The 14,780-nt window shown below is 40.3% G+C and overlaps 1 protein-coding gene across 3 annotated transcripts in view; it reads right to left on the bottom strand.

Moving 5' to 3' along the window:
• APP (amyloid beta precursor protein) overlaps positions 1 to 14,780 on the bottom strand; it is a 287,620-nt gene that overhangs the window by 111,732 nt on the left and 161,108 nt on the right. For 2 of the 3 annotated variants that reach the window (XM_030806168.1, XM_030806167.1), the window contains exon 7: positions 2,560 to 2,727. The exons of the other annotated variant lie outside the window; for it this stretch is intronic. In XM_030806168.1, the coding sequence (XP_030662028.1) occupies positions 2,560 to 2,727 (168 nt within the window). The remainder of the gene's footprint in view (positions 1 to 2,559; positions 2,728 to 14,780) is intronic. 3 annotated transcript variants of the gene reach the window in all.

The following is a 14,780-nucleotide window of genomic DNA, read 5'->3' on the forward strand; positions in this document are numbered from 1 at the left end:
CACTCATTCATTAGGACAGCTCTGGCTCTCGGCTCTGGCTGCTTGCTAGGCTTATACTCTCTACTTTTTCTTGTCCACCCATGTAACTGATCTTCAGCCTTTGCTTTCGTCATGCATTATTCTGTCACCTATGCCCTCTAAAATCAGGCATAGCTAGCCTTATCTAATACATCTCTGTTGGAAGCATCGACCTTTTGCAAAACCCTCAGCAAAGTGTGTGCCACCCAGGACACCTGGACAGGTGCCCACTGCTCACTCCCAGCCCAAACTGATCAAAGGGAGAGAGTGTTAGGGGAAGGGATGGCAGTACTGGGGTGAGGTGGAGGGATAATTTGAATCTCTTGAAGCAAATTCATCACTGCTAATAACTAAAACCAAATAAGTCTCTTATTACCAAAAAATATACATGATATTTCAGAAAATGAATCCACCCAGGAAAAGGGAGAAAAAAGTTGCAAATCTGCCAGGAAACCTCTCCCAGCCTCTAAACCAGTCAGAATCACTGTAACAAAAGACCTTTGTTCCAAAGGCTGCAGGCAACAGAATTCTCCATTGTGTTCGCAATACCTGACCTAATTGACTGCTTTGTTTGAAACTGAAGAAGGGAGTCATTTGAGCCAGAAGCTGCAATCATCCAATCAGAGCCAGAAAAAAAAAAAAAAAAAGCCCTGAGGTTACCAGTTCCTACACCTGTTCACCCATGGGACTGACGCAGTCATCTCATTCACTGGCGATGGCAAGAGACCAACAGGAGCTTTTCCATTAGATTCCTCTTAGATCCTGGGCTCCTTTACAGTGGGGGTATTAATGGTGCAGGTCCTTGTGTTGTTTTGCTTAATCCTATGATCTTGCTGGAAAACAATTTATATAATCCCTAGGAATCTCAGGCAGGAAATGTGGCTGCCACCCTTGCAACACAGCGGAGAATAGGCAGGAGTCTCTCAAAAAAGTAATGCACAGTTATTGAGTTTCATTTTTAGTTATCCAGCTGAGTTGAATAATTACTTCTTGAGTAGTTCATACTTCCTACTCATGAACAACAACAAGTAAATAAATAAATAAATACGCACAACTGGGAATTTAACTTGGAAGTCTTTAACGACATGGAAGTCTCACATCTGGTACTGGACCTCCTGAGAATTACCTCTTTGGGGAAAATTTCATCATGCATTTAAGTCATCATGACTTCATATTTTCATCCCCCAGAATTATGAAAAGCTTTTTTTTTTTTTTGAGATGGAGTCTTGCTCCGTCACCCAGGCTGGAGTGCAGTGGCGCAGTCTCGGCTCACTGCAAGCTCCGCCTCCCGGGTTCATGCCATTCTCCTGCCTCAGCCTCTCTGAGTAGCTGGGACTACAGGCGCCCGCCACTACGCCCGGCTAATTTTTTTGTATTTTTAGTACAGACAGGGTTTCACCGTGGTCTCGATCTCCTGACCTCGTGTTCCGCCCGCCTCGGCCTCCCAAAGTGCTGGGATTACAAGCGTGAGCCACCGCGCCTGGCATTATGAAAAGCTTAATGTTCAAGAGAAAGACTTTGAAAATTATGTTCCGGCCAGGCACAGTGGCTCACAACTGTAATCCCAGCACTTTGGGTGGCCAAGGCAGGTGGATCACTTGAGGTCAGGAGTTCGAGACCAGCCTGGTCAACATGGTGAAACCTTGTCTCTACCAAAAATACAAAAAAGTAGCCGGGCGCAGTGGCATGTGCCTGTAATCCTAGCTGCTGTGGAGGCTGAGGCAGAAGAATCACTTGAACCCGGGAGGCGGAGGTTGCAGTGAGCTGAGATCGTGCCACTGCACTCCAGCCTGTGAGACAGAATGAGACCCTGTCTTAAAAAAAAAAAAAAAAGAAAAGAAAATTATGTTCCTCGAGCCTTATGTCATTGAAAGTTTCTCACGTTAAGTCAAAAGTTTTCTTCTACTTTCAAGAGAAGAAGCAGAAGTTTGACTTGGCAAATGCATGTGTGCTGAGCTCAGGGGGGGCAAGACGGGCACTTCTACCCTCCGGCATTTGAGATGCATGAGCTCAATTCAATCACATTCCCCATCAGCACAATAAAAGACATGTTATGAACCAACTTAAAGGTATTCATCACAGCCATACACCTTATCAATGCAACTCAAGCTGCATCAGCCAGGCTTTCAGTGGTAGACAGTATCTGCACAGGTAGTGCACATGCATAAACATGAACACATGTACACAGACAAACACATAAGTATGCATTTGCAGAAACGGCTGGCTGCAGAAGACAAAACAGCCACTCCAGCTTTGTTTAAAAGAGAAGCACTCAAAAGTCCCTCTGGATTGCAAGACATATCTGCTACAGCTAGGAAGAGAACACATCCATGGCCATGCTTTATTAGGGAAAGACGAAGAGGTGTGCTCATGATTGAACATACTGCGGAGACTCTGAGCAATTAGAGAAGTGGACAGAAATGTGGTTAGTGGTAGCAACAGGCCCATTCCCAAGAATCAGGAAAATCAATCTGTTACAAAGAGCAGAGTCAGTGGCGAGAGAGACGAAAGGTGGCCAGGCTCGAAGAAGGGTCCACTTACTGACGCTGCCACACACGGCCATGCAGTACTCTTCTGTGTCAAAGTTGTTCCGGTTGCCGCCACATCCGCCGTAAAAGAATGGGGCACACTTCCCTTCAGTCACATCAAAGTACCAGCGGGAGATCATTGCTCGGCATGGCCCCGTCTCGGCTTGTTCAGAGCACACCTCTAATCAGAGGAGATGTGGGGAACCACATTTAGCATGAAAAGGCACTGTCTCTCTGTTCATGTATACACGTTTACTTCTTTTAATCCTCCCAGTGGCAACCTGGACTGGGTTTATTAGGCAGCATCTACCAAACATTTACTGAGGAATTTAACTGCCCACCAGGACTAGAGATTTATACCTCTCAGAGCATGCACTCTCATCTGGTTTAATGAGTGCAGGACTCGGTAGTAATAAAAGGATTCCGGCCAAGGGTGAAAAGATCATTTGGCTGCTTTTAGATGAGTATGAAATGACGGAAGGTGTCTGCACATCAAAACAATTCTCCATTATAAAAAATAAACTCTTTTTAAGAGTCAACTTTCATGTAAGGAAACTGCTTTGGTTATGAAGTGAAAGTTTACGTCCTCACAAATATCTGATTGCTTTCCTTAATAAATAATTGCCTTAACTCAAGTATAAAATTAATTGCATATATTTGGAATGTTTTCCAGTTTTGGAGGCAGTCTGTCCATTGACTTTATCTGGAAACATATGTCGTATCTGTAAATGTGACTTATACTCAATGACATTAACTCTGACTTAAGACCATTCATTTGTATATTAAAATATGTACTAATATAAATGGTCTTAAATTAACTCCAATTTAAGACCATTTTATTTGTATATTAAAATATGTATTTATATATTATACATTAATAATTTAATTACATATGCATGAAGTACATCTATAACAATGTATTAATTCTGCTATTTAATTGACATTTATATATTAAAAATCTGTATTATTTACATATATTTAATTAGATACACATTAAGTACAACTATAACAATGTATTATTTAATTATGCTACTTGATATTTATGTATTAAAAATCTGTATTATTTGTATATTTTGTATATTTACCTGACCCTTGGGCAGTAATGTTCCAAACAATAAAACAGTCAATCAACTCTAACTTATTAATACACACCACGCACTGTTATACGTTAAAACACATCTTACCTGTCAACATGTCTTGCCACCCTCCCCAAGATCAGTTTCACTCATCCCTGATTGCCTCAAAGTGAATCAGTGACCCATCCAATTACATATATAAAGCCAATCCTGAGTAGAATTATAACTCTTCCTCCCATGTATCCCATTTATATTGGAAATGAAACAACAGCCCAATTCTCCCTCTGGATTTGTGCCCTGCCCTTGCTAGGCTGATGCCTTAGCACACACAGATGTCTTCTTGGTTTTACTGACAGTGGTAAAAACACCTTTCTAAATGATGAAAGCCACACATCACCCAGTACTTCCGAGTTAGGAATATTCAACAGATTGATGCTTTTTTTCTTTTTCTGAGACAGGGTCTTGCACTGTCGCCCAGTGGCACAACCTTGGCTCACTGCAACCTCCACCTCCTGAGTTCAAGTGAGTTTTGTGCCTCAGCCTCCCAAGTAGCTGGGATTACCCGTGTACCACCATGCCTGGCTAATTTTTTGGTATTTTTAGTAGAGATGGGGTTTCACCAGGTTGGCCAGGCTGGTCTTGAACTCCTGGCCTCAAGTGATGCACCTGCCTCAGCCTCCCTAAGTGCTGGGATTACAGGCGTGAGCCACTGCCACTGGGCCTTCAACAGATTGATTCTAATTAGCCAATCAAAGACAAGGATCCACAATGTCAATACAAATGGGGATTAACTATTGTTTTACTTCCCTATACACGTTGCTCTTTCAGTAGATGCAATAAAGTACTGGTAAAACCAGAGGTTGCTACCATCACGATGATGTCAACAGGAGGGACAGTCAGCACTAAGCCCAGAAGGTGTCAAACACTCCGCAGGAGAAATGCGCCATGCAACGGACACGAAGATGATCTGGCTCTCTTCACGTGGTTTTCAGATGGAAACATGGCCACAAAAGCATCAACCTCATTATCATCCATCATTAAGGCCATCTCACTCAGTACTGCTGCTTTCAAAGTCCATGCTCCCAAAGCAAATTGGTTTTCTGTACACAATACTCTTGTAGGATGAAAACCAACCAACTTGTTGACGTAAGTATCCCAACCATTTCGCAATTTTATTTATCTTCCAAAATTAAAGGACTGGCACCCTGACTTATTAAAAGTGTATTGGTTCCAGGGGCCATATCCCCTCTGAGTTACTGACAGAGCAGCTTCTGGACTGTGAAGCTCAAAGCCATGCCTGGATGTGAGAATCCCATCAACTATAGCCAGCAGTGGTCTCTGCTCCCAGAGCTTATCTTCAGTTGTAACAAACATCTACAGCTTCACTTGGCTTTCCTTCTCTGTATCTCCTTCACCAATGTGTACATATTCATGTCACATGCTCTTTAATGTTTCTAAGACACAACAATACCCATTATTAATCTCTTACTCAGGCAGTGTTAATTCCAATAAGACTGCAAGGCAGCAGTGCCTCCAGAGCCTGCACTGTGCTGGGAATTGGCACTACGATTGCAAGCACTGTGGCCACTGCTACCAAGGGAGGCACAGAATCCCTTCACCCCATAGTCACAGGAACATTGGCAACAAAATTCACCGTACCTTGGCAACTTATGCTGACCCTCACATTTTGGCATTAAAAAAAAGTATCATCTTAGAGTACCAAATATGTGTCTTCTTATAGATGTGTGCCACGGGCCTCGCAGTGAACATCACAGCTCTGCAGATGCACAAACCTTGTCTTTATGAGTCTCTATATTAAATAAAAGTGGTAGAATTTTGGATGGGTGCAAGTCAAGTAATGGGATAAAAGAATGATGATCGAAGGAGGTGATTCATGATAAATACGTGCCCTTATGTGCGACCTAGCAACAATTTCTTACTTATGATAAAGGCACAATCTCCCCAGTCCAGAACCTAAATGGCATTATATTAACATTTTCCTATACCACTAGTGAAACATAATGCTACATTCATTTTATTTTCTTCTGCCTCATTCTATAACAGCTAAGAAACCATTTGTTATAGCTAATTCGTAGAAGCCAGGCTAAATGAGCCCTAATCAACTAGAACAAGCATTCAGAACTCAAAATCCATTTACATGTTAATTAAGTAAATAGTATAAGCTACACGTTGAGCCTGCAACTCTTGCTGGAGTCTCCACCTGTAAGAGCCTTAACTCCTTCCTTTCATAAAGGCCAAGAAAAGAGTGAGTTAATCCCTATTTGGGGAGTGTTGGTTGGTTCTCCCAATCCTGTTAGGGGCAGTTGGCACTCTTGACTTTGAATGGCCCCCAAGAGTTTCATAGCCTTGGTGGAGTCGAAGTGGGCATCATGGGCAATAGCAACAGATCCCACAATACTCAAATACAAAAGGCTATCTGAGATAATGCGGTCAGGAATGGGTGTAACAGTGTATGTTAATTTAATGTCAAATACATAATGTATAGAGAAGACGTATGTGAGGCTGGAAGAACAGGACTGACAGTGTGCTTTTGTTACTTCTGAATCTCTAAAAGACAGCTACCTTGTCCAACTGGTTCTCATCTGCTGACATAGAGGATGAGCAGACAGGCCTTCTCTTAACATGCAACCCCTCTCCTGGTGAAAAAGAGCTTCTCGTTATAATTCCCCCAATTGTCAGCAACCCTGATTCCCCATCACCTCCCACTTCCCAACACTTTCCCTCAGGGATATAATGGGAATAGCAACTTCCTACAGCAGTAAAGCTGATTTCGGAGAGGATTGGGAAAGGAATGGATAATGTATCCTCTATCACTCATAATTATATTTCTACTCTACTACAGGGAAAGGGAATACAAATGTTTTCTCTGACTTTTTTGCTAACCCTTTATTATTCCAGAACAATTTTCCATGTAGTAGAAAAGAGAATCTTAGCCTACTCTGGGAGAAGCTGGAACTGAGGGTAGGGTCAACATCAGGGAAGTATGATGCTAATGCTTTTACACAAAGTATGAATAAGCACACAAGAAATGGCCAGTGCCTCTCAGAAGAGAACATGGAGAAGCAGCAGCATAGACTTGGGTTAAAGCAGTGTTAAGGGATTAATGTCAATTTCATAGTTGTGATACTGTACTGAGTGAAGACTATACAAGGTCTCTTTGTATTAATTCTTTTTTTTTTTTTTTTTTTTTTTTTTTTTTGAGACAGAGTCTCGCTCTGTCGCCCAGGCTGGAATGCAGTGGCACTATCTCCGCTCACTGCAGGCTTCACCTCCCGAGTTCACACCATTCTTCTCCCTCAGCCTCCTGAGTAGCTGGGATTACAGGCACCCGCCACCATGCTGGCTAATTTTTTTGTATTTTTTTAGTAGAGACGGGGTTTCTCTGTGTCAGCCAGGATGGTCTCGATCTCCTGACCTCATGATCCTCCCGCCTCGGCCTCCCAAAGTGCTGGGATTACAGGCATGAGCCACCGCGCCCGGCCTGTATTAATTCTTTCAACTGCATGTAAATCTACAATTGTCTCAAAGAAAAGCTTTTTAAATTTTTTATTATACTTTAAGTTCTAGGGTACATGTACACAACATGCAGGTTTGTTATGTAGGTATACATGTGTCATGTTGTTTGCTGCACCCATACACTCGTCATTTACATTAGGTATTTCTCCTAATGCTTTCCCTCCCCCAGCCCCCTACCCCCCAACAGGCGCTGGTGTGTGATGTTCCCCGCCTTGTGTCCAAGTGTTCTCATTGTTCAATTTCCACCTATGAGTGAGAACATGCGGTGTTTGATTTTCTGTCCTTGTGACAGTTTGCTGAGAAGGATGGTTTCCAGCTTCATCCATGTCCCTGCAAAGGACATGAACTCCTCCTTTTTTATGGCTGCATAGTATTTCATGGTGTATATGTGCCACATTTTCTTAACCCAGTCTATCATTGATGGACATTTGGGTTGGTGTCAAGTCTTTGCTACTGAAAAGATTTTTAAAAGCCCACATTAAAAAATTAATATAGGAAGCTGGGCATGGTGGCTCAAGCCTGTAATCCCAGCACTTTGGGAGGCCAACGTGGGCAGATCACCTGAGGTCAGGAGTTCAAGACCAACGTAGCCAACATGGTGAAACCTTGTCTCTACTAAAAATACAAAAATTAGCTGGGCATGGTGGCATGCACATATCTCAGCTACTCGGGAGGCCGAGGCACTGGAATCACTTGAACCCGGGAAGCGTACGTTGCAGTGAGCCAAAATAGTGCCACTGCACTCCAGCCTGGGCGACAGAGTGAGACTCGGTCTCAAGAAAAGAAAAAATAATAATAATAACCTAGGAATATTGATTTTTTAGTTTGCCTAAGAATTCTAACCTTGTCTCTTTCCTTGACTCAGAGATTGGAGGATCCAGAAATCTCAGTTTGAGAAAATTCCCTTTACATCCCTCTCTAGCAATCAGATACTAGTAAGAGATCTAACCAATCAAGATGCTCACCGAGTAGAAGAGTTTTAGAGCACTGAGACCTGAAACACATCTTCAGTAAGCCGCATCCAGTTTCATGGAAGATAAAAATATCTCAAGAGACTCAGTTCAAATGCTTATGTTTACATTTTCTATTTTTCTCAATAGCATAATTTCTTCCTTCCTAATCTACTGAAACTTCTAAAAACATCAGCAAAAAACCTGTTTCACATTAATTACTATTATCACTCAGTGGAAATTTATATATCAGCCACTAAATGTAGAGGATGCAAAATTAGACCTTATATAACTAAACCCAAATAGGATTCCTGTGAAAATTAAAACTGTATCTTCAAAATGTATACTATATATAATTATGTCAATTAAAAATAAAGTTGAAAAGAAAAACAAATTTAAGAAAAAACAAAAAACTCTTCATCTGCCTTGTCTTTGTTCTCTTCTCAAAATGTAAAATACTGAGAAAACTAACATTTTGAAATCATTTTTGAAATCAAACTTATTTTTTGATTTCCAATCCACCTTTCTGTTCAAAGTAAATATCAGAGATAATAATGGAGAAAATTTGTTCAGAAAAATAAAAGCAAGAATATTTCTTAAAGAGAAATGTTAGAAACGTAGGCAAAGACTTACATGGATATCTAAGGAACCACAATCCTTTATTGATGTTGAATTTCTTAAACTTTCAAGATCACAAATAGCTTTTCTGATATTCACTTAGCTGAATTCTGCTGGCAAGGAAGCATTATGCCTTCTTTTATAACAACTCTGCTCACTCTTCAAGACAAAATGCCATTTACTACACTGAAGTGCTGGTGTATATGAAACACAAAGCAAAGTTATGGGCTTCGAATCAAACTCCATGCATTTTATCTTTGTAAGGTAGGCCCTTGCTGAGATTTGTGCTCGTGTCAACACTACATTCCATTTTCTAAAAATCAATATAATAGAAAATAATACAGGATCTAAGCCAGAGCTCCCTGGATTATATAAAATGATTATGCAATTCATTGTTCAAAAAATAATGCTCAACCACAAAAAATTGGTTCTGAATAGACATTTCAAATTGGAGTGAAATTCTTTGTGGACAACCAAGGTTAGAAAGCTAATTTTACATATTTTGATAAATGTAGAATGAACACAGTTGTAAAACTGGCAACCAGTATGGGGAGAAAATCTCCACTTTCAAATGTACGATAATTATAATGCCTTCTTATGAAGCAAAGTTAACAGATTAGCAAATAATTCGCTGTAAATAAAGTGGTAAATAAAGAATAAAGTAAAGCTGGTTTTAGAATTAAAGTAAAGCTGGTTATTATTATTTCATTTTTAATAATTGAATTTCAAGTATTCTCAGCCTACTGGAATGTATGTGAAATAAAACTATATTCCATGTAATGTGTAAATTTTAAATTTACAAATTTTGGGAAAGCAGCCACAATCAAACTAGAGTCACTTAGAGAGAGCTAGGAACTCTATTTTCTGAACTTTTTTTAAAAAGGCAACATTTTGTAGCATTATTTTCTCCATATTCTACAAGAATATCTACTTAAACTTCACATAATACAACTATTTCTCCTTTCTGAGAGAAACTCCCTATCTTGAACTTTTTCTCCAATTTTAAGTAGAGTAAAAAGGGCAAATGTAAGACAAATATAATTTTTTGTAATAAGTTACTTCCTTAGTGTAACAGTGGAATAAAATGAAAACAACGACATAAGTATTAAAATCCACTAAGTATACAAAACTTCAATATTTCAAATAAACTTTATAATTTATAAATATAATTTATATATATTTATAAATTATATACTATATACTATATATTACAATATATAATTATATAATACAACATATAATTTATATACCTGTTTATATAAATGTTTACATAATTAATACATTGCCTGAGCTCACTGTAGTTTATAACAACTTTACTTTTTTTAAAACTTTACTAAGTTATTGCTGTAATTCTAAGTATTACTACATGGTGACATTTCATGAGCCTAAGTTATTAAAATTAAACTTGTATTCTGTTGAAAAATAAGTAGGCAATGTTTGCATTTGATTCTATTGATGAAAAAATTTTAAAAGTCAACACAATAGAAAACTGGTTATTTTTTGAGAACGTGTTTTTCCTAATTCTGGAACTATGTACTTTTAATAGAAAAGAACATTTATCAAGTGCTTGTACATAGTAGCAAGTAGTCAGCAAAAAACATGTTTAGAAAATTACTCTAATAAGGCAATAAATTATCAAATATTTATGACCTAGTAATCATATTTTACTAAATAGAAGCATGTAAAATTAGGCAAGCAAGCTTGAACCGAAGTCTTATGACAAATCTCACTTAAGCTCCAAATCTGGATTGAAATACAAACAAAGATGATGCAAACAGCTGTGCATGCTAATGAGAGCACTGCTTCAGTACAAGAGGATGGGTGCTAATTTGTCACGGAAGTCTCTAGAAGATATCCGCAGTTGGCTAGCCTTTTTACTGAATTGCATTAATTCTCTAAGGCTAGCCAATACATCTGTCATTCTAATTATACCTGACCCAATTCTCATCTCTCCATGATGAAAGATTGTTTATAAAATGCCACCTGAAGGAGATTTACTTGTAAAGTATTTACACTAATCAGGACTCCTGTGACAGTGTTAGGGAACATTCACAAAAGGGTACCACTATGGTTTTTCCTCAACCTTTGTTTCCTGTTTGTTATGGGAATAAACTTGCTCTTCGCTGAGCTGCGTGGTTAGCGTGCAACAGACTATTAACAAGAAGCTCAAAACTCGGGATATCATGTCCTGTATTGGAAAATAAGGGGAAGTGCTTTTTCTTACTGAATGAGAGACAGGAGTGTGCTGGGAAACTGGCACACTAGAAAAACAAACAAACAGAACACTCTTGAGTTACACTCTATGCCAACTGCCATGGTATAAATACTCCCACCATTGGTATTTCAAGCTACTAATGGCTATGGCTTACAAAATTCCTCTATACTGTAATAATTAGCTTTTACAAGCTAGCAGGAGTTGACTACACTACCATGTTAATGACAGGAAATAGGGGCACAAGTGAACACATGTAGGGAGACTGTAAGAGTTTTTCAGTTTCCTTGGTCTTGAGGTGTGAATTTAAGGAAAGAAAAGCTCTGTAGGTAAATGTCTCAGGATTCTCTCATACTTGTTGGGTTCTGTAACATACCAAGAACAATAACACCAAAGGTAAGAATGGTTTTCCTTTTCAGTTTCTTACTTCCTGTCTCAATGCTGCAAATCTGCACCATATGGAAGGCAGGAGACACTACTAGAGTCTACTATTCAAAATAGATCCGTGGATCAGCGAGTCAGCACCACCTGGGACTCAGGTCCCCCATACAGACTCACAACGATTACACAAGAGCCTTGGGTAACTCGAATGGATATCTCAGTTTGAGAAGCAGCATGATCGGCCTTATCTTTTAAATGCAACAGATATGTCAAAACGTGAGACACAAGATTTAATCATTTTCCAAAAGAACCAGTGGGGAAGAATTAGTAAAAGTTGCATAGGTTTTGGCTTATTAAAAGACGTACACATATATTTGGGAAAAGACAGATACAACAAAATTAGTAGTCTTAAGATTCAAATATACATCTCAACAACTTAATTTGAATAGATTGAACAGATTGTCTATACAAATTTATTTTACTCTGAAGTTCTGTCCTATCTCAAGCAACATTAAAACAGCTTTGATACCTCTGCCTTAGATCCAGTACCAAGATCATAATTCTCCTACTCATATTAAGACTACGAAGATACCAGGCTTCTCAGAAAGCTGAATTCAAGTGGTATCATTCCTATAATATCCCAGAACATCAGAAATATCAAAGTTTTTATTTTTACTTGTAAAAATAATGAAGAAAGCCAAGATCAATTCAAGGGCTTAGAATATACTTCCTTTTTTTTCTTCTTTTTTTTTTTTTTGAGACGAGTCTCACTCCGTCACCCAGGCTGGAGTGCAATGGAGTGAACTTGCATCACTGCAACCTCCGCCTCCCGGGTTCAAGCGATTCTCCTCCTTCAGCCTCCCGAGTAGCTGGGACCACAGGCGTGTGCCACCATGCCCGGCTAATTTTTGTATTTTTAGTAGCGAAGGGTTTCGCCATGTTGGCCAGGCTGGTCTCAAACTCCTGACCTCAGGTGATGCACCCACCTCGGCCTCCCAAAGTGCTGGGATTACAGCATGAGCCATCGTGCCTGGCCAGAATGTACTTCCTTATACCGCTTCTCTGTAAAGAAAGAACTAGATGGTATTTCTGTTCTGGTTTAAAAAAAAAAAATAGAAAAAAAGAACGCCTCTAGATGTAGGTCATGGGTTGGAAGGATGGTCCTGCTGTTTCACGTCCTTTTCTGGGGAAGACTGAGCATGTCCACCTCTCCATGTTAACTGGCTTCTTGTCACAATCTCTAGCAGGCAAAGAACCCACAGACTCCAGTTGGGAACAGCAGTGTCCCTGGTTACAGCACAGATGCTAATCACCATTTGCTATTTTATAACAGTGGAAAAGGGGAGAGTGAATTCCTTTTGAGCAAAAAAAACAAAACTAGGAAGGCAGTTTACCTCCATATCTCACCGTCTACATGGCAAATATGCATACGCAATGTTTCAAGTCAACATTTTATGTTGTTTTCTGTTTATAAATAAAGCTACTAGACTACATTACACATTTTATCAAATACTTGTTTTTACCTTACTAAATGTGTATTTATCATATTTGCTTTGGCATATTTTTGTTTATTTTACTTGTTCTCATACAATAAAAAATGTTCACTGGTTATCTACAATGTGCAAAGCAGTGATACAGAAGTTAGAGCTGACATTAAAACGAGACCAGCCGGGCTTGGTGGCTCATGCCTGTAATCCCAGCACTTTGGGAGGCCGAGATGGACGGATCGCTTGAGGTCAGGAGTTCAAGATCAGCCTGGCTAGCATGGTGAAACCCCATCTCTACAAAAACTACAAAAAAAAAAAAAAAAAAAAATTAGCTGGGCGCAGTGGCAGGTGCCTATAATCCCAGCTACTTGGGAAGCTGAGGCAGGAGAATCACTTGAACCTGGGCGGCAGAGGTTGCAGTGAGCCAAGACTGTGCCACTGCACTCCAGCCTGGGTGACAGAGTGAGACTCCATCTCAAAAAAAAAAAAACAAAAAAAGCAAAACAAAACAAAACAAAACACACAAAACTTAGCTGGTCCTGGTGAGGCACGCCTGTAATCCCTGGTACTCGGAAGACAGAGGCAGGAGAATCGCTTGAACCCTGGAGGCGGAGATTGCAGTGAGCTGAGATCGTGTCACTGCACTCCAGCTGGGCGACAGAGCGAGACTCCGTGTTTAGGGGATGAGAGGGAGATGAGACACAGTAATGCATGGGTATTTCTCTGTTCACTTTTTAATTTTTTTTTATTTATTTATTTTTGAGACTGCGTCTCACTCTGTCTGCCCAGACTGGAGTTCAGTGGCACGATCTCAGCTCACTGCAACCTCCACCTCCCAGGTTCAAGTGCTTTCTTTGCCTCAGCCTCCCGAGTAGCTGGGATTATAGAAACCCACCATCATGCCCGGCTAATTTTTATATTTTTAGTAGAGATGGGGTTTCATCATGTTGGCCAGGTTGGTCTCAAACTCCTGACCTCAAGTGATCCGCCCACCTCAGCCTCCCAAAGTGCTGGGGTTACAGGCGTGAGCCACCGTGCCTGGCCTTCTGTTCACTTATTTAAAGCTGCTCATCACTGCAGATCTCAACACCATAGCCCAGTGTTTTGCAACCAGAGAGAGTCTATCCCCTACTCCCTCCCAGGGGACATTTTTGATTGTCACAACTTGGGGGTGCTACTGGCATCGAGTAGAGGCTAGTGATGCAGCTAAACATCCTACAATGCACAGGACAATCATCCGCCACAATTATCTGGCCCAAAACATCAATAGTCATAAGGTCCAGAAACCCTGCCACAGCCCAAGCGAACACCAGAAGGATTCGTGATGCATTTTAGTAATTTTGCCCACCAAGACTACTGGGCAGCAGTCACCAGCACTTCAGAAATCCTGGGGAACAAATGCTAGTAAATTTCCAGAACAGATGCAATCAGAAGAATTGGCAAGCAAGGCCTTTCTTTGCTCCTATCACGAAACATCAAGAACCTAAAGTCATGTGCAAGCAACATAAAATTGCCATCCATATTCTGTGATACTTGCATATTCTGTCTAGAAATTATACCCAATAAGAACATATATAAATTTAAGAGGCAACCTTACCCTCATAGTTAAAACACCTGAACAGTCTTACCATTATTATCAACTAAATATAGTGTAACTTTAACATTTCTTCTGCCTTAATCTTTTTTTTTTTTTTTTTTTTTTTTTTGACAGGGTCTCAGTGTCACCTAAGGCTGGAGTGTGGTGGTGTGATCACGGCTTACTGCAGGCTTGACCTCGCCTGGGCTCCAGTGATCCTCCCACCTCAGCCTCCCGAGTAGCTGGGACTATAAGCCTGTGACACTACAGCCAGCACAACAATTTTTTTTTTTTTTTGGTCTCCCTGTGGTGCCCAGGCTGCTCGCAAACTCCTGGGCTCAAGCGATCATCCTGCCTTAGCTTCCCAAAGCGCTGGGATAACAGGTGTGAGATACCA

The sequence above is a fragment of the Nomascus leucogenys genome, chromosome 25 (genome assembly GCF_006542625.1).
Source record: "Nomascus leucogenys isolate Asia chromosome 25, Asia_NLE_v1, whole genome shotgun sequence".
In the NCBI taxonomy this organism is placed as follows: domain Eukaryota; kingdom Metazoa; phylum Chordata; class Mammalia; order Primates; family Hylobatidae; genus Nomascus; species Nomascus leucogenys.